General features: G+C 46.1%; 2 protein-coding genes and 1 non-coding gene across 3 annotated transcripts in view; 1 reads left to right on the top strand and 2 right to left on the bottom strand.

Annotated features, from left to right (window-relative positions):
• LOC139050899 (neprilysin-1-like) overlaps positions 1–27,900 on the bottom strand; it is a 284,773-nt gene that overhangs the window by 255,855 nt on the left and 1,018 nt on the right. The window contains exon 2 of the mRNA XM_070527728.1: positions 18,369–18,429. The gene's annotated coding sequence lies outside the window, so the exon portion shown is untranslated. The remainder of the gene's footprint in view (positions 1–18,368; positions 18,430–27,900) is intronic.
• On the top strand, positions 22–25,996 carry LOC139050901 (venom protease-like). Its single transcript, XM_070527734.1, has 8 exons — positions 22–386; positions 9,620–9,806; positions 10,925–10,958; positions 14,997–15,067; positions 17,039–17,139; positions 22,985–23,247; positions 23,808–23,947; positions 25,713–25,996. Exons 2-8 carry the CDS (start codon positions 9,678–9,680, stop codon positions 25,908–25,910), a joined length of 936 nt encoding a protein of 311 aa, XP_070383835.1. The 5' UTR covers positions 22–386; positions 9,620–9,677; the 3' UTR covers positions 25,911–25,996.
• On the bottom strand, positions 24,886–24,978 carry TRNAY-GUA (transfer RNA tyrosine (anticodon GUA)). Its single transcript has 2 exons — positions 24,942–24,978; positions 24,886–24,921 (listed from the first exon to the last, which is right to left on the bottom strand). It is a non-coding gene; the product is annotated as a tRNA-Tyr (tRNA).

Below are 27,900 nucleotides of genomic sequence, written 5' to 3'. Positions count from 1 at the left end.
ACTAACTAAAGGGTAATCAGCGCACACAGACACACAAGGAGGGAGAAAATCGGTTCGAGAAACTGGCGACGAAATTTCTAGCGTGCATTTTTCTTCGTCGCCTTTAAAAGCGGTGACTCTTGGCTTTAATTGGAGTCGACGAGAGCAGGGCGCGGTAACTGCTGCGAGCCTAATTAGTGCGCTTTTTCCACGATCGTGCTCTTCCTCCTCCTCCACCTCACCTCTCGCGTCGGTCTCTGGTAACAAGCGTGAAGTGTGGGAAGCGAGCTTGGTAGCTATAGCCTCCTGGAATCCTTCCAACACAACGCCTAGTCTGCGAAGCAGGCGAGACAAGGAGCTCGCTTCGGAGAACTCTGTCGACTAAGTCGCAGGCTAACAGTGGCCAGGTAAGTATGGGTTTTTGTACATTTTACTTTCAAATACGAATAGTCAATTTCTTAAGAGCGAAAAAAAGAGGACGCGGTGACAACCGACAAAGACACGTCAAAATGTCGAATATTGGGGTCTAGCGTACCGAAACATTAAATGGTATTACTAGGAAATCCCTAGGGTCACCCACCCCTCGAGATCAGCCTCACCGCTTCGGATTCTGAATCCTGACCCCGTGGGGTACTCTGAAATGTACCTCAATCTACGTAAACGTGCGTTTTCGCATTTTACCCTCCCTTTTTTTAAACCCTTTCGTCTCTACCCTGTTTCTAACTCCTATCTCCCAACCCCAGTGTAGGGTAGCAAACCGGAGTCTCATATCCAGTTATAGTTAACCTCCCTGCCTTTGCTCTTAATCTCTCTCTCTCTCTCTCTCTCTCTCTTGCCCTCATCTGAATAAGTCCACCAACACATATATCATAACCCGCAATCTTTATAAGCACGGGCATATAGACGCCGTGATGGGTCGTGAGCTGGCGCGATGGGTCAGGACCACGGAATGGTCAGGACAGACATGTATAGACGCGTTCGATATGAGCCGCAGCATGGCATTTGTCATCGAAGGATCGGCAAGACTGTACGCGGCCGCGTCGACAAGAGAACAGTTGGTTTAACAACTGCCAGCAATTTGAAGAGTGTTAAGTTCTACAATGTTTTTGTATGTCGGCGTTTCCGTACAGTCTTCGAGCCCCTTCGACCACGGACACCGAGTTTAAGCTCATATTGAACGTGACTGTGCATAAAAGCACTAAAAGTATGCCTTGGATTGTATAATTTGGGATGGTCAGGCGACACACGCGTTCTCCCGTACACCCTCCTCCCCTGACACGCGTACATCTTACTTTCACAGACGCCTCCATGCTTGAGTTCTGCAGAAGGGCAGCGGATTGGGCGAGTTGGTGTTCCATGGTAACAATAAAATTCAAACAGCGCTAGACGACGGGACCAGAAAAAGGAGGAAACAAACACAGCGCTGTGTTTGTCTCCGTGTTTCAGCGCTGTGTTTGTCTCCTCCTCTTTCTGGTCCTGTCGTCTAGCGCTGTTTGAATTCTATTGTTACCTTGAGTTCTGCTTGAGCAGCCCAACTTCCGTAATAGGTGCCACACGAAGTATAGCCCCCGTTGAAGCACTTGTAAAGGCTTGAACCATGGCGCTTGTCTCGATGTGTCCTGGTCATACCCGTCAGCAATTCGTGTTTCAACTCTACTCTTCATGTAATACTAATTTGTCCGCTTTTAAGCGTCGTTATGTGTTATTTTTCTTTTGTGCTAAAATGATGCACCAGTATAAAACCACCTGCTGCAGTAGATTGGTAACCTCACCGCCTTTGCTGTTACACGGGGCTGCCACTGCAATTCCTGTTCGAATACACATGGAACATATAGCTGTCCCTATTTATGAACGTGTTTCGTCTGCGCGTATAGCTGAGTACTTTTCTCATATACCGTTGCCTTTCTATCTCTCTCTTTCTCTCTCTTCAATAATGCTCTAGACGCGCAGTGTTTCTGCTGCATATGCAGTGCTTCTGCAGTCAAATATAGATGATACGATGACGCTTGATCCCTAGTTAGGGGCGGTACAAATTTTTAACGATGCTGGCATTCGTCGTGGTCACCCGCGCCACGATGAATAATGCTTATTTCTGTACCTAAGCGACATCTCTCGCAGTCAGGACCGTAATTTGGGAGCGTAGAGTTGCGAAGTATAGGCACGTAAAGTATAGTTTTTGTGGGCCTTACAACATCCTGCACAATTGAAAAGCGCGCTTACTAAGGCGCGCAGCGAGCATTGGCAACCTGGAAAAGATACGAGCGCCACGTTTACACTTTCGAAGGTGTTCTCCGTGATACCGAACAAATCTGCTTCACACAACCGAGCAGTTCTTCAGGCAATAATAACATTCGTACACAAAAAAAATATCTTAATTTCTCTTTACTTCTGTCGGTTGTGGTTGTTACAAAAAAAAAATTTCGCATGATTTGGACACTATTCGATGTGCAGAAAAAGATGTCGTGATTCCATTTATGCCTCTAAGCGTGACGCCCTTTTCGATGCCGCCGCGGTAAGGTCTGCGTGAAATGGTCGCCCCACGTGCTTAGTATGATGGCTTCCGCATAAAATAGCCCGTAACGGATGCTGTAAGCTACTGCTACAAGTATAGACATAACTAAAACAATGCAGCTACATCAAATCAATGTTGATTTTGATCATCATCATCAGCAGCAGCAGTAGCCTATATTTATGTTCACTGAGAAATGCAGATGTTTCCTAATAACATCCAATTATCCATGGCTTGCGCTACCCGATTTCACGCTCCGAGTGCTAATTTTTTTTTTATTTCATCATCCCACCTTATCTTCTGCCGTCCTCAACTGCGCTTCCCTTCCCTTGGCACAAGGAGTACAGGGAGCATACGTAAAGATCTTGAGTAATATCTACAGATTCCGCCACTACCTTGGTTCTCCACAAAAAAGTAATAGAAAGTTACCTATCAAGAAAGCAGTCAGGCAAGGACACACAATCTCTCCAATGCTTTTCACGGCATGCTTAGAAAAATTATCCAAGCTATTACACTAGGAAGGCTTGGGAATGAGGCTCAACGGCGAACGTCTCAACAACCTTCGGTTTGCAGATCATATTGTCCAGTTCAAGAACACCGGAGATGAACTGGAACAAATGATTGAGAATTTTATTTGAGAAAGTGTAAGAGTATACGCTTGACGAATAATATGCAGCAGACCAAGGTAAAGTTTAATAGCCTGGCAAAGAAACAATCATTCTTAATGGCCAGTCATCCTCTATAGGGTCTGTACAGGAATATGCCTATCTATAGGTCAATTACTCACAGAGAACCGTGATCATAAGGAAAGTTAAAGAATAAAAAATAGGTTGGAGTGCATTTGGCACGCATTGCCACACCCTGACTGGAAGCTCACCATTATCATTCACAAGAAAAGTTTACTATCAACGCACTCTACCGGTGCTGACATATGAGGTAGGAAGTTGGAGTTTAACAAAGAAGCTCAAGAATACCTTAAGGACCGCGCAGAGAACTTGTGAAGGAAAATTTTTAGGCGTAACATTAAGACACAAGAAGACTGCGGTGTGGATCAGAGATCACACAAGGATAGCCGATATTCTAGTTGACATTAAAATAAAAAGATGGAGCTGTGCGGGCCATGTAATGCATAGGGCCGATAACCTGCGTAGCATTACGGTTAGAAAACATTGACAACAGTGCGCAATAATTTAAGCATCCAAGTGACAATATTAAAAAGAAGTAAACTCCAATAATGCATACGCAGTGTCCTGCCTCTTTGGCCATGGCATTCTGTTGTGCTGAGATCGGTATCGCGGTTTCAGTGCCCGGCCGCGTTGGCCGCGTTTCGGTGTGTGCAAAATTCAACAAAACGATCGTGTACCCTGATTTGAGTGTGCATTTAAAAAAAATTTACGGAAAATAAATGCCCAATTTGGAGATTGATGGGACGCAAAGGTTTCGCGAAGCGTTGAAATTAATGCTAAAGGGGTGCGTTTGGCAGGCATTCTCAGATCATGAATAGCAGATTGCCATTATCCCTCCAGAGAAAAGTGTATAACAGCTGTCTTACCAGTACTCACGTACGGGGCAGAAACCTGGGGGCTTACGAAGAGGCTTCTACTTAAATTGAGGAAGACGCAACGAGCTATGGAAAGAAGAATGATTGGTGTAACGTTAAGGGATGAGAAAAGAGCAGATTGGGTGAGGGAACAAACGTGATTTAATGGCATCTTAGTTGAAATCAACGAAAATAAATGGGCATGGGCAGGACATGTAATGAGGAGGGAAGATAACCGATGGTGATTAAGGGTTACGGACTGGATTCCAAGAGAAGAGAAGCGTAGCAGGGGGTGGCAGAAAGTTAGGTGGGCGGATAAGATTAAGAAGTTTGCAGGGACAACCAAGGTCACAATGAGCACACGACCGGGGTAGTTGGAGAAGTATGGGAGAGGCCTTTGCCCTGCAGTGGGCGTAACCAGGCTGATAATGATGATCATGATGATACTTGTTCATCTTCCCCAACGCCTTCTTGCGGCATATAGCGATTACGTAACGTTACCGGAAAATCAATTGTGGAGACGTCCACGACGATACGTACGTGTGGTCCATGCAACGAATGATTACACAGCCTCCAGGAATGGCCGACCTTTCATCACGCCCATATCGGTGATTAGCCCGCTGTGCGATCTCCGGGAATTTGGCATATATTTGTCGTAGTGAAGATATTTAGGTAGCGATCATTGTTTAGCTGCATAATGCCGTACAGAACATAGCCGGCCACTGGCACATCTGTAGGGGTAACGTCGAGGCTACATATAAGCTGAATCGCTGATAGCTGCCCTATGTGAGATATTCGATAAGACAGCGACAGCGGCCCCCAGCAGACGCAACAGCAGTGCACGGTCAGCAAAGTGCAGGTCGTTTCGCTTAGAAAGCGTCGCCTAAAGGACCCAGCTGGTGAAGCTTAATCTCTAAAAAAAACGTGTCCTTCGAGATTGTCATTCGTTACTCTCAGGGAGCTGCAGGTAGGCGCTCAATCTGTGCGCCACCCATTACAATTCTAGTCTTGGGTCTGCCGTCTAATTAGGCCAAATAGGGTGTGTGGAGAAGCGCGCTCGCAGGCTCTTGCATATAATCTATTAGCCGAAAATTTTTTTCGTCGTGGTGGGAAGCTCTCAAAATCTCTTTAGAACATTCTTTCTTCGAGTGTAGGACCATAGGCGTAGAGAACGATCTGCACAAATATTACGCACGTTTAACGCACATGCTGGAATTTATATCATGCGCAGTTTAACTGAAAAGTGGTGAGGCTATACAACTGTAAAGGACTCAACGAAGACAGACAAAATCATCCCTTCATTTTAAAGAATTTCCTCTTTTTCTTCTTTCTCTTCCGCTACACGCGCCACTTTGTCCTCGTCTTGACGGCACTCCACAATCTCCGAGATATCCGACTCCATCCCTCCTGAAACGGTACAGGATCATGTTCCCAGCGGAGCTAGCGTGGATTGTCTTCGCAAGAGGCTTGTAGGACACTGACTTCAGGATTCTTTGATGGCTGGACCGCTAAATTGGCACTTGAGGTCACTGAGTCTTTTCTTGACGAGTAGCAAACTTCCAGGTTCAATAACATACCACTTATGATGGTGCATGTTGACGATTTGTGGGTGAACTGCGCGAGGACGGGACAGGAACGGAAACAAACACGAGCGTAGACTATCAACATCCTATTTATTTGAAAATACACAGTGCATATATACTGACGCGAATGCACACGTGGTTAGTCGGGGAATGAGGCTATCTGTATCCAAGGTAGCAAAGCTCCTTATCTGTTAGATCGATTGATCGAAGAGGGGTGCTGACGCACTTACCTCTTCTGTGGATTGCGTCGGCCTCAAATATTTCACGCGTGAGGCGATTCTTGTATGTTTCCAGTATAGTGCTGCGCGCAAGCCCTGGTTTGCAACCGCTATATCGACACGTGAAAAGACAGATTGCTTCCTTGACCTGTTACCCGACGTTTCTGTTCGTTCCAAATTTACAGTTCGTTTGTTGTTAGACTATCGTGGGGGTCCCTAGAAGACTAACGCGACCGGCAATTCCAAACTGATAATCTGCAGGAAGCCAAGGGCTTGGTTCATCTCCAGAAAAGTATGAACGGCAGCCGAATCCCTTCGTGTAGGTGTTATTTTGGTGAGACATTGCAGCTTCCATGTCATATTTCCACCATAATTCAAAGTACCTCTTGCAGTCGAAAGTTAACCTTTCTGCGACTGCGTTGGCTTCCGGGTGGTACGGCATCGAAAACCTTAGAGGGATGCCTCTCTGTTCTGCCCATTCTCGAAGTTCTTTCGGTACGAGTAGCAGATCCGTTACCGGAAAACAATACTTCATTTGCTTTGAAGATGACTCACTCCATTATAGCAATTACACTGATGGAATCCGGTCTTCCACATTTAGATTCTCGTATTCTTGTACATTAGTCAATGGCGACAAGGAAACCCTAGATCTTCGGCACAGGTTCCCCTTCTTTTTCACTTCAACAATTTCGAGGTGGAGAACTTCAAAGAGCACGCTCTAATACGTGTAAATGACCATACCATTTGCTCTAAGTTTGAATTCAGCTTTCGCCATTTGATACAGGAGGTAAATGCGGACATATCCATGCACATGTTCTTTCATACTTTCCCATGTAAAACGCTGGTTTATCTTTCTGAACCTCTTCGAGGATCTGTCATGCTCAGCTGATTTGGAGCTGCCGTGCTCAAGTCGCAAGATTCTTGTCCAGCATGTCTCTGGCGCTTAAAACTCCTGGGCCTGTGGCCTTATTTCCTTTATACCCTCCCAGATGTTGATGGCGCACCCTTTTTTCGTATTTGCTGCTGATGAAATGTGCAGCCTCGATAATGCATCAGCTTCTGGCAGCTTGTCGCCTGGTCTATGGGTCCCTTCAAATATTATTGCTGCAATTTGCTGAACCAACTCGCAATTCTACCTTTTGGTTGCGAAAGATCGAGAAGATAGGTTACTGTTTTGTTGTCCTTAAGTGGTTTGAACTGTTGAACTTCGAGGTATGTTCCGAAATACCTGACAGTCGTAACCACTGCAAGCGCTTCCTTTTCGGTAGTAGCGTAGTTGTCTTGCGCTTTCGTAAATGTGTATGAGCAATAACCCAAAGACTTGACTTGGCGTCTTGGCGTCCTTGTGGTTCTGAGTAATACCGTTAGTAGACGTCAGCCCTAGTTTCGTAAAGTGATGCGTCAGTGCAAGGCTCGTAAGGCTTTTCGAAGTCAGAGAGCATCAAGACTGGATCTGAACACATGATTTTCACATGTTCTTGATATGTTTGTTCGCAATGTTCGCCCCAAGCAAAGTGTACACTTTTCTGCGTTAAAGATCTCAAGCACTTCGTAGTGGTGGCATAGTGTAGTACGAAGGCTTGGAAGTGTCCCGACAGACCTAGGAAAGTTTGCAAGCAATGCAAATTGTGTGGCCTAGGCAATGTCTTTATGCTCGCGACAGACTCAACTTTCGCACTTTTGGCATGGCCGTCACACAGTGCACAGAATTACTGCAAATCGTTCGAAGAATTCGCTTTTTCTGATATTTATCTTCACCGCGACTTTACTCAGAGCTTCTGAAACCTGTGATAGATGATTGGCATGGTGGTACTCTGTTTCAAGTAACGTAATATTACAATCCAGGTAGTTTCAAAATTGACCAGTAAAAGCAGAAAGAACCCTGTCTATCGTTTTTTTTGTAAACCAGGCACCCGAGTTAGTGCAGCGAAATGGAAGCGTGTTGTATTCGAGCACTGCAAATTGTGTGACGAAAGCTGTAACCTTCTTGTATTCTTCTTGGAGAAAAACTTTCCAATAACGTTTGCAGAAGTCGAATGTGAACGGGCCCTCACATCCTCCAGTTTCATTGGTTAGGTCAGCGATCCGGGGCATACGAAGTGGAAGCACGTCTTTCGGTTTATCAATCGGTAATCTCTGCACAACCCGAAAGTAGCGTCCTCCTTGGACACAATTGTTGTAGGTAATGTAATCAGGGATGGGGAGGGCCTGGTGCTTTGAGCATTTAGCATTTGTTCCAGTTCGTTTTTGAGCCACACATTCTACTTCGGAAATAGTGAACAGTTGCTGACTGCATTTCTGTGAACACATGCAGTCTTGCTGACTGCATTTGTGTCTGGCAGCTTGAATGGAACGTGTAGGAAAGACGTCGCAGCAGGCTACGCTCCCACGCAGGTAAAGTCAGTACGCATTCTCGGTGTGTCTTGTGCGTTTCTCACCATGCTGACCTGCGTTTCTTGGCTCAAGTAGCATTCTTCTAAGCTTGAGTCGGGAGTTAATTCATCTTTCCCAGATATATTTAACTTTTGTCGGATGAAAGGGTCCTGGGACACTGGCCTAGCGCTTTCCCCAGCACCGGGTAGGCAGCCGGTCTGAGAATTGTCTAACCTCCCTGTATTCCTGCTTCCTCCTGCTGAGGCCTGCTGCATGGCTAAACTAAAAGCGCAGACCGCAAAAACACAAGGACAGTTGGTTTCAGCTTCGTCTCTGTCTGCGCGCATTTTCTTTTTCTTTTTTAATAAAGATGTGCCAGTCCTTCGGGAAGAAGTCGCATAAGCGGACTGTGAAACTTATTGTCCATAATTAACTTACGTAAAGTCTCTAAGCTACGTCTGTGTGTCTCGAGCTTTCAGTTAAGCTTTGAATGACGCTACAGTGGAGGTCTTAGCAATAATTTCGATCAGTTTAGTTCTTTGGCGTTCACCCGAAGCAGGATGCACGAGGGGTTTCTTTCTCTTCGCTTTTTTTCTTTTTTTGCAGTCCTCCTCCACTGGTATGTAAACCGTTGCGGCAGGGAATTGAACCTTCGGCCTCGTATCTCATCTCATATCATATTATATCATATCTCTTGTATCGGCCATGAGGTCGTAACCAAAAGTTTAAAGGCGCGTTCAAAAGAAAATTTCTCACGTTACAGAACTGTATGATGGCACATTACCTGAGCCAACGCTGCCGGGTAGCGTTCCGGCCGTGTTGGCTGGATCACCTTTTTAACATACGTGCCCTGTTAACGTCCATATGCTGCCCGGTCGCGCTGGCACGTTAAAAGGGCGAGAACGTGAAAACGGCTTCCTCGCACTCACAACCCGTCAAAACTTCGAGCGCTAATGCTGCGTGCTCCGGTATAGTTTCGACACGCGCTCCTCCTGGCGCTGGGTAACATATTCGCATACGCACCGCGAACACGACAGAAGTCGCGCAGGAAATAGGCTGAAATGTGACCCAGAAGCTATAGCGTAACACGGATTAGCTGTCCACTAACCCTCTTTGCCGGACGTATTTATAAGCCCTCGAAACAGCTGCGGCACACGCTGAACAAGAGTCGTTCGAAAAAGACAAGAAAAAAAGAGGGCGCGCCGCGCATTATTCGTTAGGGAACGCTGATTAGTATAGAAGGCGGGGTCGGGGGGGAAAAGCCACTGTATTGCCTCGTTAGCTGCCTTCACCCGTCATCGTTTACGCGTGAAAGCCACGGGACTCGAGAAAGAAAGTCAGCCCCGAGCAAAGACGCGGCGCGAGGTCGGAAGTGGCCGACAAGACGGAGACATGAAGGCGCTCCTTTTTCTCGCAGCTCCAGACCGCCTCCCGGCACAAAAGAAACGCCAAACGAAGTCGCCAGGGGAAACGACATGACAGGTCAACGCACCGATCCACCTGCGGCGACGTCAATGGTGGGCAGAATTGCCGATGCTAGCCACGTGGTGCGCGAAGCGATTCTATCCTGCGTCACCTTGGCCGTCATATTGCTGAGCGTATCGGTGAGTACACAGAAGGCTCCTTTTTGCACGCACTTACATTTGTCCTCGGTGGGAGAATATCGTTAGGAAGCGTTTTCAGATTGGTTGCTGGGGCTTTTCAGAAAAGAAAAAACAAGAAAGATGCGCGCGTGCCACATTTGATCGATCTCGAGCGATACATTGTAATGCGTCCTAGCTGCCCCCCCCCACGCCGCGGTGGCTGCTTTTAATATCAGTCGGTTGATGGCTTCTGGAATCCCGCGCGGATTCTAGGCTGTTTGCGCAGAATGGGTGGGAACAAAGAACATCGTTTTCCTTTTTATGTGCTCATATTTCCAAATACGTCGTGACCAGGTTATGAGAAACTATGTGTCAATGTGGAGAACACGCGTATGTGCTCGCGTGTAGCATTTCCTGCTAAATATTGACTCCTAAAGAGACCATGATCTTTATTGGTGACAAAATCGCAGAAGGAATTGTCGGCACGGCCATGTCGGCACGGAGCAGGCGATACGCGATACCATCGATAGGCGTTCGCTCTGCCAATAGCGAAGTATCCACTGGGACCGGATAAGCTGACAAATCAGTTTATGGGTGCATCACCTAGAGAACATAAATGAGCCCCTAACGTCTTGAAAACAATATCTCGTCGGCTTCTTTTGCAAGAGGGTTATTCGAGGTACACTGGCAGACGCGTTGGTGCCTCCTATCGAAATTGTAGGAACTTGTGCAATGATTCAATACTCAAGCAGCTACATCTGCTCTGTACAAAACTTATTCGCGGTATTAAAATACAAATTGCGATAACACTGATACAAAGGATACAAAGTGTACGAAAAATACATCACCCATTTCAACGCCCTCTATAGTCTGCATTGAGAGGGAAGAACAAGGGGATCCAAGATTTTTTTTACATTAAAGAGCGGTGACGTTTCCTGTACGGCATTCGGACTTTGAGACATCGCGGCAAAGAGCCATGATGACCCCAGCCAAAAATGTAGAAACAACAACGCGAAGTATTTTTAAAAGAAAAAATCCGCAATTGTTGTGTAACCTCCTACGCCCAATATGAATGATGGAGCATATTATTGTTTTACTGGGTCCAATAGTGCCTAAAGAGTACGTTTTTTGTATTGCAGACTCTTACTGCGGCAGAGTTTCAAAACGAAAAACGTAAGTTGAGCAACACTTCTTTTTAGTACAAAGAAAGCATTAAGATTTCATTCCTCCTACGCATTTGGAAGAACTTTTCTTCGCTTTCTCCTCCAGTGACAAGAGCAATTGTTTGATATGCTCATACCTCATGTGTAGGCATTACATCATAAACAAAAGTTTAAATGCGTGTTCATCAGAAACGTCCTTACGTTACAGTACTGTATGGAAGAGTATATGCCAGCCGATCGCAATTTCGTAGATATTAGTGAAAGCACCCGGCCCACGACAGACATCTCGTATGGACGAAAACCCTTTTAAATGCGGTCCCGCGTTGTATTTTCGCGCTGCCACGATGAAACCACTGGGAATTCCTTCTATTTATTCATTTTTTTTACATTTATGTTTGTAGTTTTTTTTCTTTGAGCTTTTTTATTTGTACGGGAGGTCAAAAAGCGTTTGCACTTAAAGGTCAGGGCTGAGAGATCTGCCTGGAAGCCTCTCGCCCCATCCAGTCTCTCAATGTCGGAAAAGGCTCCGCAAATATAATTTCACGTCTAAAGAAGAGGCAGCAGTGAAAACCATAAGACATCTTGCAGAAGATGAATTCACGCCCTCTATATTGTAAAAACGCGTGTACGGCATCAGGCGCGCATTTACACGGCCAGATCAAAGGAAACCCTAGATTTACCACTCAGTCCCTTTGTGGGCTTCTAATCCCTTGCCTTTCATCCCGCAGGAAGCGCCCCAGTGTGATTCCACTTGCGATTCACACCGCGTTCTTCCAAAGAAAGCGCGACGAAGCATTTAACTCCTCTTCTTTTTTTTTTTCACAGCGACAACAACAACGGCAACAAAATAGCAAAACCCATTCAGGTCCAGCTCGCCATACAGCCGTTATAGCATTCCATAGCTCTGTCATCTCCGGCCGCATTTTGAGTGGTTGAAAAAGCAGTGACAAGAAAAACACTCTGATTCGCGACGTCGGGATCGCAGCTTAACTAAACTTGCCGGACGAAGCTGCGGGCGCAAAGCGTGTTCCTTTAGTCATGCTTCAGGCTGTTGCATGCTCTGACGTTGGACGTCCGCATGTTCGAAACGTGATGGATATCACCTCAGTCGGCCGTAAGTTTATGTTCTTTCATTCGGTATACAAAAGCAGGAGCCCGCATCCCAAAAGACAAATTTTTTTTTATCATCCCCGTAGGCAAGAAGGTTTCATTCTTTCTTTCTCTGTTTTACAGCGAACCTGGTAGCCACTAGTTGGTCGCAACTTTTTCGATTTGCGCTCACTGCAAAGCAAACGGCAGCCGCAGAATTGCTTTTTCTTTAGTTTCCGCGTAAAAGAAGTAAGTTTTCTCGTATATACGAATTACAAAGCGCTCCTATCATATGTAAATCCTGCTTTGCAAATCTTGGGGAGCATTTTACTTTGAGAAATTCAGCTTCTGCAATAACGCATTTGCGCTAGACGGAGGGCCTAGTTACTAGAATGACGATGAATGCGGCACTTCAACACATTTCCGCGCTCGCGTGACGAACGTGTGCAGACGACGTGTCCGTCCTTGATGCGTGGGCGCTCTGCCCGTTGCGTCTGTCACACAGCGCGTGCTGCGACCTGTAATCGACATTACGGCACACACTGTTCATAAAGTCAAAGTGACGTTTAACTTCGCGAGCGCGAGTTGTGCGCAAGCGTATGGACGCCGCGAACTTGCACATCAAGCACCACCGCGTCGAACCACAAATGGAAAGGGCACGGTCGCGGCTGCTGCATTGATTTCGACGATACAACGCCTGGTGTGCCGCAGGAAAAGCGCTTACTGCTACATATGCAAAGAAGAGACCCCGCGAACATTCACAGCGACCCCCGTGGCGTCTAAGCGCAAACGGAAAGGACGCGAACGAGGCGATTCTCTTCTCCACCTCCAGACGTCTTCCTACTCTGGCGCTCGCTTCCCTCGCGGCTACATAGTTTCACCGATTTCATACGCGGGCCATCTACGTTTGCGCATTAAAGCTCCTTAAACTTCGTAAAGTAGCGACACTCTCCTCCTGCGCTTTCACTCCTCCTCGGTTCTCCTCTCTTTCGCGCACCCTGGTCGACCGTGGCACCGCCTACACTGCTCGAGCGTAGCAACGGCGCCAACATGCGCTCCTCGCCACTCCGTAGACGCCTGTCGAGCAAAAATGGCGCTGATGCATGGCGCGAGGGCCCACGTGATGCTATTACGAGGCGGCTTCGGCCAGAGCGCGTGAGGAGGCGGCGGCACTCTTCAAAGCGTGGCAATACTTTACGAAGTTTGAGGGGTTTTATTGCGCGTAAAACGGCTCCGTCACCTAGCGGCCACTCAAACAGACCTTAAACGGCAGCGGGAAAAGGGCTTTGTTTGTCAGTCTTTGCGTAAGAGATTTGAGTTTTCTCCATATTAGAATAACAATCCAAATCTGTCCTGTCTGCAGCTTGCGCTTAAGTCGTACTTAATGCATTTCGCGTCGCAATTAACTTTCAAGCATTCATTTAGTTCAATAAGGCACTCTCGCTTTATGGAGGGCCTAGGAGAATGGGTATGCACGCTGCACTTTCACGCACTCTTATGCGCGCGTAACATATGGCGCTTGTGTTGGTGGCACTTGCGTAACGTCGTCTGACATCAGCCAACAACATCACTGTATATCGACCTTCACAGGGCGGATTTTTTTTCACTCTTATTGTTAGGGGGAGCTTCATAATAAACTAGCGCCGTCAAAATTAATCACGTCAAAGCGAGCTGGTGTGGTACATTAAAGGCAGCGTGATGGCCCGTCTTTCTCTTTTTGCGCATTTTCTCCTCCTCTTCCCCCCAAAAGTGGTGAATTTCAGAAACAGAAGCACTAAGTTTACAACTCCGGCTACTCAGTACCAAAGGTACTGTAAGCGGCATCAGTTACATCACGTAAAACCAAGGCGATCTTATCTATTACTTCAAACCATAAACTGATACTAGGAAGCAGCACAAGCAGGGGGACTCAGTGCGTAGTTAGCTCCCTAGTATTTGTTCACTCAATATAATTTTTCTTTTCTTGCTTCTTAGTGAGAAAAATGGAGACTTAACATTATTTCGCGCGCTTTAACCATGCCACTAATTGCTACCATTACTTACAAATATTCCTCCTTCATAATTGCGACACTTTCATGCAGGAAAAGCCTACAAAGAAACGTTCCTTCGTCAATTTGTAGGGTATGATTAGTGCTGTTTTATAGTTATACAAAAAGAACCATCAATTTGCCTCCTCCAGGCAATGCTACCTCATTCTAAGGCGACGCGAGGAACTAGCATAGTCTAGCTGGAGTTACGTCAACCTCGTCATCACAATTGCTTAGTATGGGTACCTTAACGACTGCACTCAATTCGTGTAGACATAATAAATCAAAGTGTGGATAAGCACCGTGGATAAACTTTAGGCGTATACCTGAACAGAATGAATTTCATTCAGGCAGGCATACAACTTATACCTGGCGGTTGTAAGGCATAGTGGTGACAATAAGGACGCTAAATGCCGTGACATTGCGCCAAATCCTGCCCTAATTACAAAATTGTTCTGCGCCCATCATATTAATATGATTAATGAATAATTTTAAGTGCGCCGTCCTCGTGACTGTTTTTTTTTTCATTTGTAAACCTTGCACTCCGTTCAGTGCCATCTTGGTCCTGTCATTTTTCTTAATGTAATTTTTAGAAAAAAGAAGCCCCGCAGATAAGGCGTCAGGAGCTCTTAAAAATCAGGCACCTTCAAATAAAAGTTATGACATTCACGGTGTAACACGCAATTAAAGAATACAATTACACAAATACGTTCGCGACAAAACTACACGGTGTAGGAAACGTTGCACTCCGACGTCATGTTCTGCAGCTTACTATGAGAACTACCCATCTGTAAACGTGGCTCATCTCCTAATAAGGCAATTAAAAGTACCGTAGCGACGTTGATTAACTTTACACTTGTTTTTTTAGTGTGTCTTTCTTTAAGTGCTGTAGACCTCTTGACGAAGTCCAGTTCACACTGCGGGCTTTATAGAATGCGGTGTGTTCTTCGAGACCAGGGTGATCAACGGGATGCGTGCCAGTCAGGGGATGTTCCCCTGGATGGTGAGTATAAGAATCAATCAATCAATCAATCAATCAATCAACTGTTCATTGAAGTGCCCACAAACAGATACGGAGTCTTTGTACTCGTGCACCTAAATAGTATTACACAAGACACCATGCATAGAAAATACAAATGTGGTAGAGAAAACAATTTTAGAGGGCAGAAAAAAAATTATCACAGGTAAAGTACCGCAGTGTTGTCAGAGAAGAAGCATGAAAAGAGGGCCCTGTGCCTATAGATGTACTTTTGAAGGCTTGCGCTTGCAAGCTTATAAAGGAAGTTTACATACGAATAAGATTAACACTCAGTGCAGCTTAGCTGCAATGAAAATCAAGGACAGAGTATTAACAGAGATGTCACCGTTTGCAGAAAAGTTACATTTCACGTTTTTATAAATCGAAATAAGACTTATTGCTCTAGTTGTCAACGTTGAATCTTTGAGTTCTGTTATACTTTAGTAATATTAAACCAATAAAGCAAGCAAGCCATTAAGCGTTTATATGGCGTTACCAGCAGCACCTAAAGAGCCTTTCTTCTGGTGAACTTAAAAAGTGATGCAAAAGACATAATGTGCAGAGATAGTATATGTGGTAAACAAAACAATTTGAGAGAGAGAGAGAGATAAAGGGGGTGAGAAAGGCAGGGAGGTTAACCGGAGGAAATTCAGATTTGCTACCTTGCTCTAGGGGAAGGTGAAGGGGAAGTGAAAGAGGGAAAAAATAGAGGATAGAGCAAAAGCACGAAAAGTAAATAGGGGAGGTTGAGAACGTCCGTGAGAACTATAATCTCTCTAACAGGCCAGTTGAACTAAAAAATTTCAAGAGTCTTTACTGTCTTGTGGTCTCTCGTGGTGGTGACGACGAAGTCGTCAAGAGGCGCCAGTGCGGTTTCAAATGACTGCCTGTGCGCGCTGCATAGGGGACAACGGAAAAGAATTGTGTTCGATAGTTTCCTCGTTGCTTCAGTACAAAACAATTTGAGGTACAGGAACAAACAGGGAAAAAGAAGAGGAGAAGGAGGGCGTCAAAGTAAGTCAATCATGCAACGTGATTGTTTGCGCATGTACAGAACATAAGCAATGCACTCCGAAATGCGTCAATACAGGCCCTACATGTTTTCTGAAACCGAACCATAGGACAGGGACCGGTGCAACAAGGTCATGCAGAAAACGCATAATGGCGCCTGGTACACTTTGTGTGGTCCGGAAAATTGTGCATGATCGAGAATCTTGGGGCAATGTATACTACTGCATATGTACCGCCTTATAAAATAACAAAATGTCCGTTTAACACGTGTTGATTTTAGAGGTCCAAGTTGAAGTACATCTGAAAGAGCTGCACTAAGGTCGCCAGAATGTCAAAAGGGGTGCTTCAAAGCGGATACTCTAAATTTATTATGGACGCGTTTGATGAGGTCAGAATAACTTTTGCACGTTCCGATACCAAGTTGCATAAACTTCCTCTAACAGCGGAAGGCAAATAGAAGAATACAATTTCAGAAAGGCAGCCGGCGAGTTGAATTCATGGGTTATTTTTTATTTATTTATTTAAAATACTCTCACAGCCTGATGGCGTTACATAGAGGAGTGGTTAATCATTATATAATGTTAGATATAGCAGTCTGAAAGGATGAACGAACCGGATTGCTGGCGACAAAGACGGGGACGTGATTCCATTCGGATGCTGTCTTGGGCAGAAAAGAATTGACAAAAAGGTTTGTGCGGCATCTTGGTACTTGTACCTTGACGTACAATTAACAATGCCAAGAGCGCGAAGGGCACGTTGTTTCATACATCAAACGTGCGAGGAGAAGCATATCCTTTTGTCGAAGTACACACCGAGACACTTCGTTTCATATACAGTGGGACATCGGGCATCACGAAGAGTGTACGAAAACTACACGTGGCGTGTTTTTCTCGTGCAACTAAATGATTTATTATAGTAACATTAATAGACCAAAGCGACCCACAGGTGCGGCTTCTGGTCTACCTCAACGGATCGTCTCCAGCAACCTGCGGAGGCGCTGTCATCACACGGTGGCACATCCTCACGGCCGGCCATTGCGTCGTCAGGTAAGGATATCGCGCTACGATGAATACAAGCGGACACGGCCCAAAACAATTTTACCGTAGTCATTTCGTTCAGATAGGAGTTCCCGATGTAAAGCTTAGCCTTGAACGTGTCATTTTGCAACATTACGATAATCAGCGTTAAATTTACGCAAAATCGTATGTTTTTTTTCGTTAAAGGAGGGCTGGCGTGGAAGCACCGACTTTTGTCATAGCCGACTCTTTCTGAGCCTCTCCCTGCACTTTAGAGATAATCTAATCCCAATTGACTTCTCAGGTACGCATGAAGTCAAAATGACGTGTTCTCACAATTCGTGTAAATATTGCTGTATATATATATATATATATATATATATATATATATATATATATATATATATATATATATATATATATATATATATATATATATTCGAGAACCTGAACTTCAAGAATCAAGGCGAGTTGAATCACGTGACTGAATCGAACCACGGCCGCAGTTGAACGCCAGCGTTTCAGCGCTGCCGTGGTCGAGCACGTCGCGTCACGTGATTCAACTCGCCTTGATTCTTGAAGTTCAGGTTCCTCTGGGAGGGCCACTATTAGCGCCCACGGACGCGTTCGTTACCGGAATCTTCAGGGCGTCTTTCGTTCTAATGGGCCATTTTTACTTTGCCGGTTCGTGAAAACTTCGCTTTCGTCGACTCCTACAGTGCGTGGTGTCTGCTTAATTTTTACAGTGAAGCTGTTAATGGGACTACGTGAATGCTCGAAATAGTTATATGGCCGGCTTCGATGATATTACGAAAGAAAAATGCATAACTCCCGAAGTTTAAATTTGGAGAAAATGTGATGAACGATAGCGGTAATATGCGGCAAATTGTGAATCTTGTGAGTCAATTAAGGCTTAAATGAAAACTGCCAGACCATCGTTCTGTGGCCGTGTAGAAGCGTTATATGAAAGGCTCAAAAATTTTTCTCCGCTTGCCTGAGAATACTAAAACTTAGTATTCACAGCAAATGAGATTTGAGGTGTTTATGTTGATTATGTGTTTTAAAATCATTCAATACTCGTCTTCACCCAAATGTTATGCATTAATAAAGGGATGTCGTTTCCATTGCCTGATTTCATCGGTTAACTATGCGAGACACGGTGCGTATATTTCTGTAAGCTAGAAAGCATGTTGTGAATGATGAACAATAAGTGCCTAATATATGTAGGTTATTTATAGCCTTTGTAGAAGTTTACTTACCAAGCGTTCCATAGAGCCAGGCTTCCGTTACCCACCGTTGTTTCCAAGTAAGATGAAGCAACTGCAAAATACGCCAACTTCGAATTCAGTGAACATAGGGGGAATGTTAGGTGTACTGTGTGGTGAAAATTCCGTATTTCTGGCTTGTGTAGAAGTGCTACAAATAATTGCTAAACGCTCGTTTTCTTTTTCTTTCTTTTTTACGCTTGATAACAAGCAATGAACTTTGTTTCTGCAGTGTCCTCGATTAACTATACAAGCCACGTCGCTTCTATTCGAAGAAACTCAGAAAAGGGTGCTGGATAATACGTGCGCAGAATTGAAATGGCGTGGATTAATTGTAGCCTTCGCAATAAATTGAATATGCAAGTGCTCCGGAGCTTAATGAGTGTGTTTCACAAGTAACACGAAATTTTTCCGGTTGCCCGGGCTTGACTACAAATGCCTGCGAGACCAAGTTCAGCGAGCTTAGAGCAAAGACATTTGTGTACCAAGCTAAACGCGTGCGCATAAATTGCTGCCTTTGTAAAACAAATCATTTAGCTAGCGCTCAAGAATGTCTCGCTGACGCTTTCGGCTACAATTTTCTACATCGCTGTAGAACTCCTTGTTAGAAAAAAATTCAGTTCTGCGTGCACTTCAGTCAGCATGCAATTTGGCATGCAGACTCAAATGTGGCCCTGAATTTCCACGATTTCCATAGGGGTCAACGTTGCAAATAGTTACTGAACCCTTGCCTTCCCTGCTTTTTTAATGCATGGTGGGACGTTCGCCTGGTGTCCTCGGTGAAATAAACAAGGTAGGGTCTTTACGTTTTGTGAGAGTAAGGACCAGCCAGGTAATGGGTATTACCCATTATTATCAAGGATAATATCTTGGCATTTGTCTATGACAGCAAGGGCTAGGTAATGGGTATTGCCCGTTATTACCATGGGCAATATCTTGGCATCACCTTTGGTGACAGTAAGGGGCAGGTAATGGTATTACTCACTATTATTAATGCTTGAAGAATATGGCAAATCTCTGCGGGAAGTAACATAGTTGTGAATAAAATACAACTTTAGCAAAAAGAATCTTAATCAAGTGTTAGTGTAGTACAGCCGCCATAACCTATGCTTCCAAATGGCCTAACGTAACTGCCAGCTACACCATGTTTACATTTCTCAGAACGGGGGGGGGGGGGGGGGGGTGTAGTTGCAATTTGTGAACTGCAAATGCAACTTGTGAAAGCTTTCACCTTCATGGCCCACTTAAGCGTCACAAATAATTACTGAACCCTCGTATTTTTCATTCCCATTTCCTCGGTGGGCTAAACAAGGTATACGTAGTTTATATTTGCCGGAAATAAAGGCCACCTTGTGGGTCATGTGTATGCGAACTTCAAAGTGAGCGTACCAAACACTGCCTTTGCAGTAACTTATGTATGCAAGCCATAAGGAGCTCCCTAAGTGCAATGTTTTACGGCCAACACCGATTTTATGCCGCTGCCCTGCGAGAACTCTGAACGTGATCGAATTTAGCCAACACCAAAGTGTGAGGGGAGGGGGAAGGGGGACGGGTGGGCACTGTGGCGAATCTTTAGGCGAAGTAAGTTGTGCGCGGATGGAAAACTGCATTTGTAAGTACTCCTTATGAAGTACTGGAAATGGTTATATGCGGGCAAGGTTTCATATAGGGGCAAAGTCTTGAAGTGTGTGAAGGCGGAAGGGGAAGGGGACGTATTTTTAAGGGTCCTTACTAAGTGGACTGTCCGTTTATAGTGGACACTTATGGACTAACCCGCCGGTAAATTCACACTGACGTGTACGCTGACTCATACCCGCTGCACGTTCTTCTCAAAGGTGTAAGAAAGAGTGATAGTGAGTGAAAAAGGGTGCCTGTCGAGGTGAGTATCCATGAATGCCGGTGAGTGCACGTGAGTATGAACAAGGAGTGAGTGGCGGTGAATGGAAATGCACACTGGTATGAGCGAGAGGAAGCGTCTGTGGGTATTGATAGGTGCGAGTAAAAACGTGAGTGAGTAGCGATGCGTGTGGGTGCACACGTGAGTGTGAGACAGTGAGTGAGTGCAAAAAAAATATATATATATATATGTGTGTGACTGACCTCTCAGTCGGCCGTTATATGTTCGTGAGTGAAAGCATGTGACGACGAGCCTCATATCTGATCGCACATCTTTGTTTCGGTTTTCTCGATACTCCTGGACTATCTGCGACAATCAAGGGAAAGAGCCACAGGGGCGGAGTATCCGCAAACGTATTCCTGCGCCAAGTAGTCCGGCAGCGTTTCGCGGCACTTTTCCTTTCTTGGAACAGATTGCAACTTGAGCGGGTGATGGCTTCTCATTTGCCCAAACGCGGAAAGGAAAAACAGGAAAATAAATCATCGACTTAACGCTCTATGGTTGATTCTGTCGTATTTTCTTGCTGTAAACAATATATATACATTTTCTGTTTCCCAGCTTAAGCTAACGCTATGAGGATGTGGGACTTTTTTTCAGAAGCGCTCGTACTTGTGCGCGCTTGTATTCGCTAGCTTTCCTTCCACTGTCACGAAATGTAGTACATAGAAGATAACAAACGATGCTTTAGATGGCCACCCTGCATTATGTTTTACATGGCAATTCTACATTACTCAACCATCGAAGGTGTTCAGCCCAGCTTCATCACTTTTGTGAAAGCCGTTCATCAAGGTTAGAGGAAACTGTAATATGCAGCAATTCATCTCTAACAATTCCATCAGTAACGTATGCCTATTAAGCTAATCTTAGTGAAACAGATCCGGAGTTATAAAATTTTTAGCTTGGATATTTTTGAAAAGAAACAATTATTTGCTGCTGTGAAAATTTTCACAAGGGCGCCTCAACTATACTTTAACAGCGCGACTGATACAAGAACACACAGACACAAGTATACATAGAGGCATAGTATAGTTTTGAAGATGAACCAACTAGCCCTCCGCAAGGTGTTACGAAGGCCCCTCTACGTGTTATTCCTACCAGGGCCGCGCTCCAACACAGCCGCACAATGCATCGTCTAGTGTTAAAGCTCGGCCGCGTTCCTACAGGCATTAAGTTTTCTACAGTTTAAACGCCAGGAATAGTCTATAAAGTACAGCCTAGCAGCGTCTCTTTTGTTTAAAATTAACTTGCTTGTTATTTGAAAGTATTTCATGACCTCGTTTCGTTTTGAAGGAGAAAACAGAGTCGTTTTGGCTTTTACGGGCCAAAACTGTATGATCCGATTATGAGGCACGCCATGGAGGGGGGGGAGGGGGGGGAGGGGCATGGCGTGCCTGACACTGCACGTGGGATTCATTCAGGTGCATTTAAATGCAAGTGCACGGGCGTTCTTGTACTTCCACTCCAGCGAAATGCGGCAATTACGGGCGGGATCAAACCCCCTTTAACGAAGAAAGGCTGGGACAGAGAGTGAAAGAAGAAAAAAAAAACGGCAATTTCGCCCGAATTTCGTAGCACTGACAGCGACGGCTAGCTCTAGTGTTGAGCTCAAACTCCTCAGATTGTTTTCTAACTATAGGCAGGTGCGGCATGTCAGCGCGAGGCAGCGCGCAGGACAACTACTGCTGGGCTGAAGAAACAGCACCCTGGCCGTTGCCAGGCGTCTAACAACGCTGTCGGGGTGAGCAGCGCCGCCAGTGGCGTTGGAGGCGTTGCACCTCCATGGCGCAGGAGGTGAGACGACCGACGTAACACCGTCGGCGTCAGTCGACACCCAGTAAAACAATATGAGATAACATCTTGCCGTTTACTGTCCGTCCCACTCAGACCAAAGCACACGCACAGCATCTCTACAGGTACAGCAGTGTGTTTGCACTGTGAGAAGAGAGAGAGAGAGAAAGCTCTTTATTGAAAAGCGGAGTGATTCTTACAGTATTCGCGCGCACAACGCTCGATCGTGACAGAAGCGAAAGGCAGAACACTGTCCTGGTTCTGTCGCAGAGTCGATTAAATTGACCGTGTCGTCCCAAAGCTTTGGTCGTCCCCTTCCTTTCGTCGCTTTTGGAGTCAAACGCACTCCGCGTCTGTGGAGACCATCGAGCTAACTCTCCGCGCGTGAGACCCGTATGCGCTGTCAAGAGGGCCACCTCAACGGTGGCCTCAACGGCGGTGGTGACAGCGTTTCGGCACCTCGAGCATCAGCGAAATTCATATTGCCGTAAAACAAGGCCACGGTGAGCTCTCCAGAGTCTCACACGCCAGAACGGCGTTCTAGCTGTACGCGATCGCACCCTCTCATAGCTCGAGCGCAACGCTAAACCTTGATGCCCTTGCCAACGTCTTCCCGAAACTGGCAAATGTTTTCGATGAGCACGCGCCTGAGTGAGTCCCAGATCTCGGTGCGTCTGAGTCCGAGTGAGTTCACAATGAATGAGTCCACAGTGAGTTCACTTTGAGCCAACCTACGAGAGGCAGGCTGGACCAGATATCAGAGCGTCCGAGTGCGAGTGGGCGCGTTTTATTCGGATTTTGATAAGCTTTAGTGTCAGTGAGCCCTATGCTTACATAATGTGAGTAAGTCAATGATTTACGTTTACTTTTCCGACCTTATGGATACGATTTCCTGTAATTGTCAGACGTGCAACACCGCGCGCAGGAACCACAAGCTGATACCGAAGATCGAAGGCATATACGGCGCGGCGGACACGACGTCGAAGTACGCGACCAAGACACAAATCGCTGCAGTGGCTCTGCACCCACGCTTCTCCGAGGACGAGTACCACGACGACATCGCCGTACTGAAGGTGCCCCGGGCGTTCGATTTTGGCGCCCAGCTCAGGCCTGTCTGCCTCAACTTCGATCTCGGTGACCTGACCGGCAGGACCGTCACTGTGGCCGGCTGGGGGGTTCAAAAGAGCAGTGAGTACAGCGGCTTCGAGCATGGCGCATCTTTTGCTGCTTTTCCATTGTAAGATGGTAGAGGGTATAAGCGCGACTGAACGAAGACGTAGAAAGAAACAGACACACGCAGACAGCGCTTCTCTGCATGCCTGTTTCTTTCTACCTCTTCGTTCAGTCGCACTTATACACTCTATCATGGATTCAAACCAACCCGCCCGGCAACGTGTTTTAAGTAAGATGGTAGCTTTATTTTTTCTTGTACCAAACACCGTCCGAAAATAGGTTGACAAAAAAAAATGTAGACAATGTATACACACAGATGCATTGTTGTCCCTTATTTGAGAGTAACAAAATACGCAGTCACACACCTTACTGCGAACATCGTAGCATGGTCAACGTCTATGGAATACACAACTCAAGCGCCATTTCTTGCACCAATAACATCGATCCTTTAGTTTATGTTCCTCCTGCTGAGGACGACCGAGAAGTTTTATGACTTCCCGAACTAATTTCAACACTGCAGCTGTTTTTTAACCTGCGGTCACAATATTCACCTCACCCTTCACACTGCCAAACAGGCCGGGGACCCTCGGATAGGCTGCGCTACACGAAGCTACAAATGCTGCAGCAGTCCGTGTGCGAGCAGAAGCTGCAGTCATACAAGTTCAACAAGTCCAGCATGATGTGCGCCTACGGAGAAGACACAGACGCTTGCCAGGTAAGTGAAAGATAGGAAACGGTTTCATTGCATCCCCCTACCCTCGCAAAGAACGAAAACGTCATCCAAAGCACGTGAGCGTCAAGGTCACTATAGTCGTCATTGTCATCCTATAGCTATGACTGATTTTATTAAACCTTTCAGTATCATCATCATACCTTGCTTATCTAAGTCAGCTTAAGGTATCTCTCCCAATGATACCGTTGACGCGGCCCCTCATCAAGCAAAGTCATCCCCATATCGCAAACTTTAATAATCTCATTACGTCACCTAATTTCTTGCCCTTCGACTGCGTTTACGCTCCCTTAGTGTATGTTGTGTAGGACTAATTAGCCATCGGTTATCTGTCCTCTATATTACATGACTTGCCCAGGTTCCCTTCTTTCTCTTCACTGTAATTGCAGTGCACCACGTACCTGCATTTGCGCCCCAGTAAAAAACTGATGGCGAATTCGGCAAATCGCACTGGTGCGCACCGCGGGCCGCCCTGGTCCGATGATGATTGGATAAAACGGCGCATGAGGGCGCCCCGGGGTGCACCAGTGCGATTTGTCGAGAGTGCCATATGTGCACCCACACATTCCGCCTCGCCAATTCCGCGTAGCACAGCGTCACCCAATCAGGAACGAGAACCAGCTGCGTCTCTCGCAGAAAGGAGGATGTGGCACGCCGTTAAGTCCTTCATGATCTTCTTGATCAGCCGGCGTTTGGGCTATTGGCATACATGAATAATCATCGCATAAGAGTTATACATCTGTATTTCCCCTGTTATTTTCTTCCTTGGTGCGTTGCGCATCTCCAGTGAAGGTTCGGCGTACTTATATTTAACTGGGATAACGAAGTCGCGTGCAATAATTCGCGACTATGTTGAGCACCTCACCCGTCGAAGCCGTTCTTTTTTTTTTCTTTTTTTACTCTCCGCAAAAAAAAAAGAAAACTCCGTCGAGCCGGATTCGAACCAGCGACCTATGGATGTCCGCTTTCGGTGAAACCTCTACAGTCCACCGCTCTACCAACTGAGCTATCGACGGAACGGGATATGCTGCCCTGCCGGTTTGTCTTGAAGGCGGCGCCGCACAGTGTGACCCAGTTAAGATAAACTGAGGCGTGTCTCGCACGCCTTATGCGGAGTCGCTTCGACTTCGCACCTGTTTCATTCGTGGCAAAGAATGATCGCGCTTTGTCCGTGTGTCATTGTTCATTTCTTGTCAGTGCTGTGTCTGACGTCTAAGAGGTAGGAGTGTGAACTTGATTCTCCTCCAGAAAGCACTGGTCCCTGGAGAGGAAGGGCACAAGCGCTTTAATTTGAAATTTGAACTAATTGCGCAACAATGTCCGTAATTTGTACTTAATTTGAAGACGCGATCATCAACGCGTGGTCTACGCGCCTCGTTTGTTTGGTTGCAGTGTCAAAAAACACAGCTTTTTTTTTTTTTTTCGCGTACAAAAAATTCATCAGCCCTTCAACTCTGTGAAGGACGAGCAGCGAAGCTGTGGTGTGCTTTACCTCAATCGCACCTATGTATATATAGCTATTACTATTATTAATAATAACCTCTCCGCTCAAGATTGCTGTATTTCACATGTCTCACTGCTTACATGAGTCGAACTATGTTTCTTGTAAATGTACACCTGTTCCATACGTTCATTGGGTGAAATATCACGGAATAACTTGAAACAGGCGTCCGTATGGGGTTTTCATTAGATGGACCCGCAGTACTTTTCGGCCATTCTGAGGCGGCAGTTACTTCTGTTACTTGCTCAGGGTGACTCGGGCTCTGCTGTGATGTTCCGCAAGGGGCACCGCTACATCCAGGTGGGAATCGTGTCGCACGGTGTCGGCTGCGCGCAGGGCATGCCGGGAATCTACGTGCCCATCAGCGTCTACAAGGAGTGGATATTGCAGACCATCGCTGACGAGACTGCCTTCCAGGCGATCGATGGCCAGAACATGGTCAGATGAAAGCGCCCGTGAATATAGGCGACGCGCCTTCATGACCTTTTTTTTTAATTATTAAGAGGCATAATAAACGCATCAATCCCCTTCTATACTACTACTCGTGACACGTGATGTGCTACGGTTACATCTGTATACGTGCCTTCAATGCAAGAGTACTCGCTGCACGTTGTTCTGGTACAGCCGAGACATATTCGGCTTACACCGTGGAAAACCTTACCGCTTACAAGATCGTATGTGGCAAACCTTACGTGACTAAATAGTGGATCATGGACCTGAATTTATTTTTAATTGTATGTTTACTTTTTTTGCTCATTGCCAGTAACTAAACGCGATATTTCCGGTTCCTAGAGAATTTCTCGCAACGTCCACTCTGTGGTGTACAGTCGACCGCAAAAGTTTACGGACCACGCGAGCGCGTGGCCAACAACCTCCTCGAGAGACATCGGCTACGTCAGCTGCGATCGACAGCAGCGCTACGCCCAAGACGCATCCCTCCCTTAATCCATGGACTGTCTGTTTTTCTCCCTCGGGACCAATATTTTTCTCTCTCTCTCTCTTCTTTTTAACGCGATGCGCTCTTCGGCAGCCATGCCTACGTGCGTCTGTCTCGAGAGCAGTATATCAGTACAACTGTTATCAGACGCGTGCCTTTCGGCTGGCATCAGTGTGATTTACGGGTTGCGACGATGGTTATTTGTTCATTTAATGCTGTTCTTTGCTGCTTTGACCTTTTCTTTTGATGTCGTTTTCACGTTTCGCAGGCACCGTCAGCACGAATGCTGCACTGTAAGAGAAAAAAATTAACCCTTGGCCAAAAACCCCGCTATTATGTTGCACGCATAAACTGACAGCACATGGACATTTTTACGTTTTTGCGGCAGTCGTGGTTTAATCGCAGGTCCCCGCTTTTAGCAGCGCAAGGCCCAAACCACAACGCCACGACAGCGGTTACCGGTTGAAAAATCACGTATAACCGAGTCCATGACTCTCTGGACAAATTCATTCATAACACCCACACAGAAATGCCACGTGAGTTTTTTTTAATTATGGGGTTTTACGTGCCAAAACTACTTCCTGATTATGAGGCACGCCGTAGTGGAGGACTCCGGAAACTTCGACCACCTGGGGTTCTTTAACGTGCGCCTAAATCTAAGTACACGGGTGTTTTCGCATTTCGCCCCCATCGAAATGCGGCAGCCGTGGCCGGGATTCGATCCCGTGACCTCGTGCTCAGCAGCCTAACACCATAGCCACTGAGCAACCACGGCGGGTATGCCACGTGGAATGTAAAAAAAAAAAGAAAGCTCTGGTACGATGTAAGTGCCCGCCGTTTTCGGTCACCTTATTAACGCGTGTTGGCATCGACTCGTAGAGAGAGCTAATAATATCAGTTCGAGAACGCAGGGTCTCCTATTCTTGTGCGATCGCCTGCCACAGCAGGTCCGCAGTGCGACCGCGGTTAACTCGTGTCGACAGGCGCTTTTATTCTGTTCAGCATGCCCCACACGTTTTCTATACATGATTCAGGTCATCGCCACATGGAGGCCACTCAGGCCGTTCAGTTTTTCGAGCAATGCGCTGACTACACCTGCTTTATGTATACAGTGCTGTGGTCATGCTGCAAAAGGTAGCAACCGTCATTAAACGAAGCGTCCAAATAAATAAGGAATAAGGGGCCTGACAATAACTTCGCAGCACCACGATGCCTTCGAGGGCTCTTCCAGGCGCACAAGGAGACCAGTGACACCTTTACAAATCGATCATCCCCACGCGCTCAGATGAGCATCGTCCACTGGAGAGTGCACTCTGCTTGTATTGAGGCAGAAATGTGGAGGAAAAAGGCATAAAATTAGTTTACAATAATGAGTCCAAAAAATTTAGCGATTCCTCTTGTGCATGAACTGCGTACGGCTACAGCTACAACAGAGTTTGCAATGAAAGCAATGCTCACATCATCATAACGCCGTCGAAAGTCGCATTGGCAGCTTCGGAA

This window comes from Dermacentor albipictus, chromosome 10, assembly GCF_038994185.2.
Source record: "Dermacentor albipictus isolate Rhodes 1998 colony chromosome 10, USDA_Dalb.pri_finalv2, whole genome shotgun sequence".
NCBI classification, from domain to species: domain Eukaryota; kingdom Metazoa; phylum Arthropoda; class Arachnida; order Ixodida; family Ixodidae; genus Dermacentor; species Dermacentor albipictus.
Note: the sequence above shows the minus strand (reverse complement) of the source record. Positions and strands in the feature narration are given on the sequence as shown.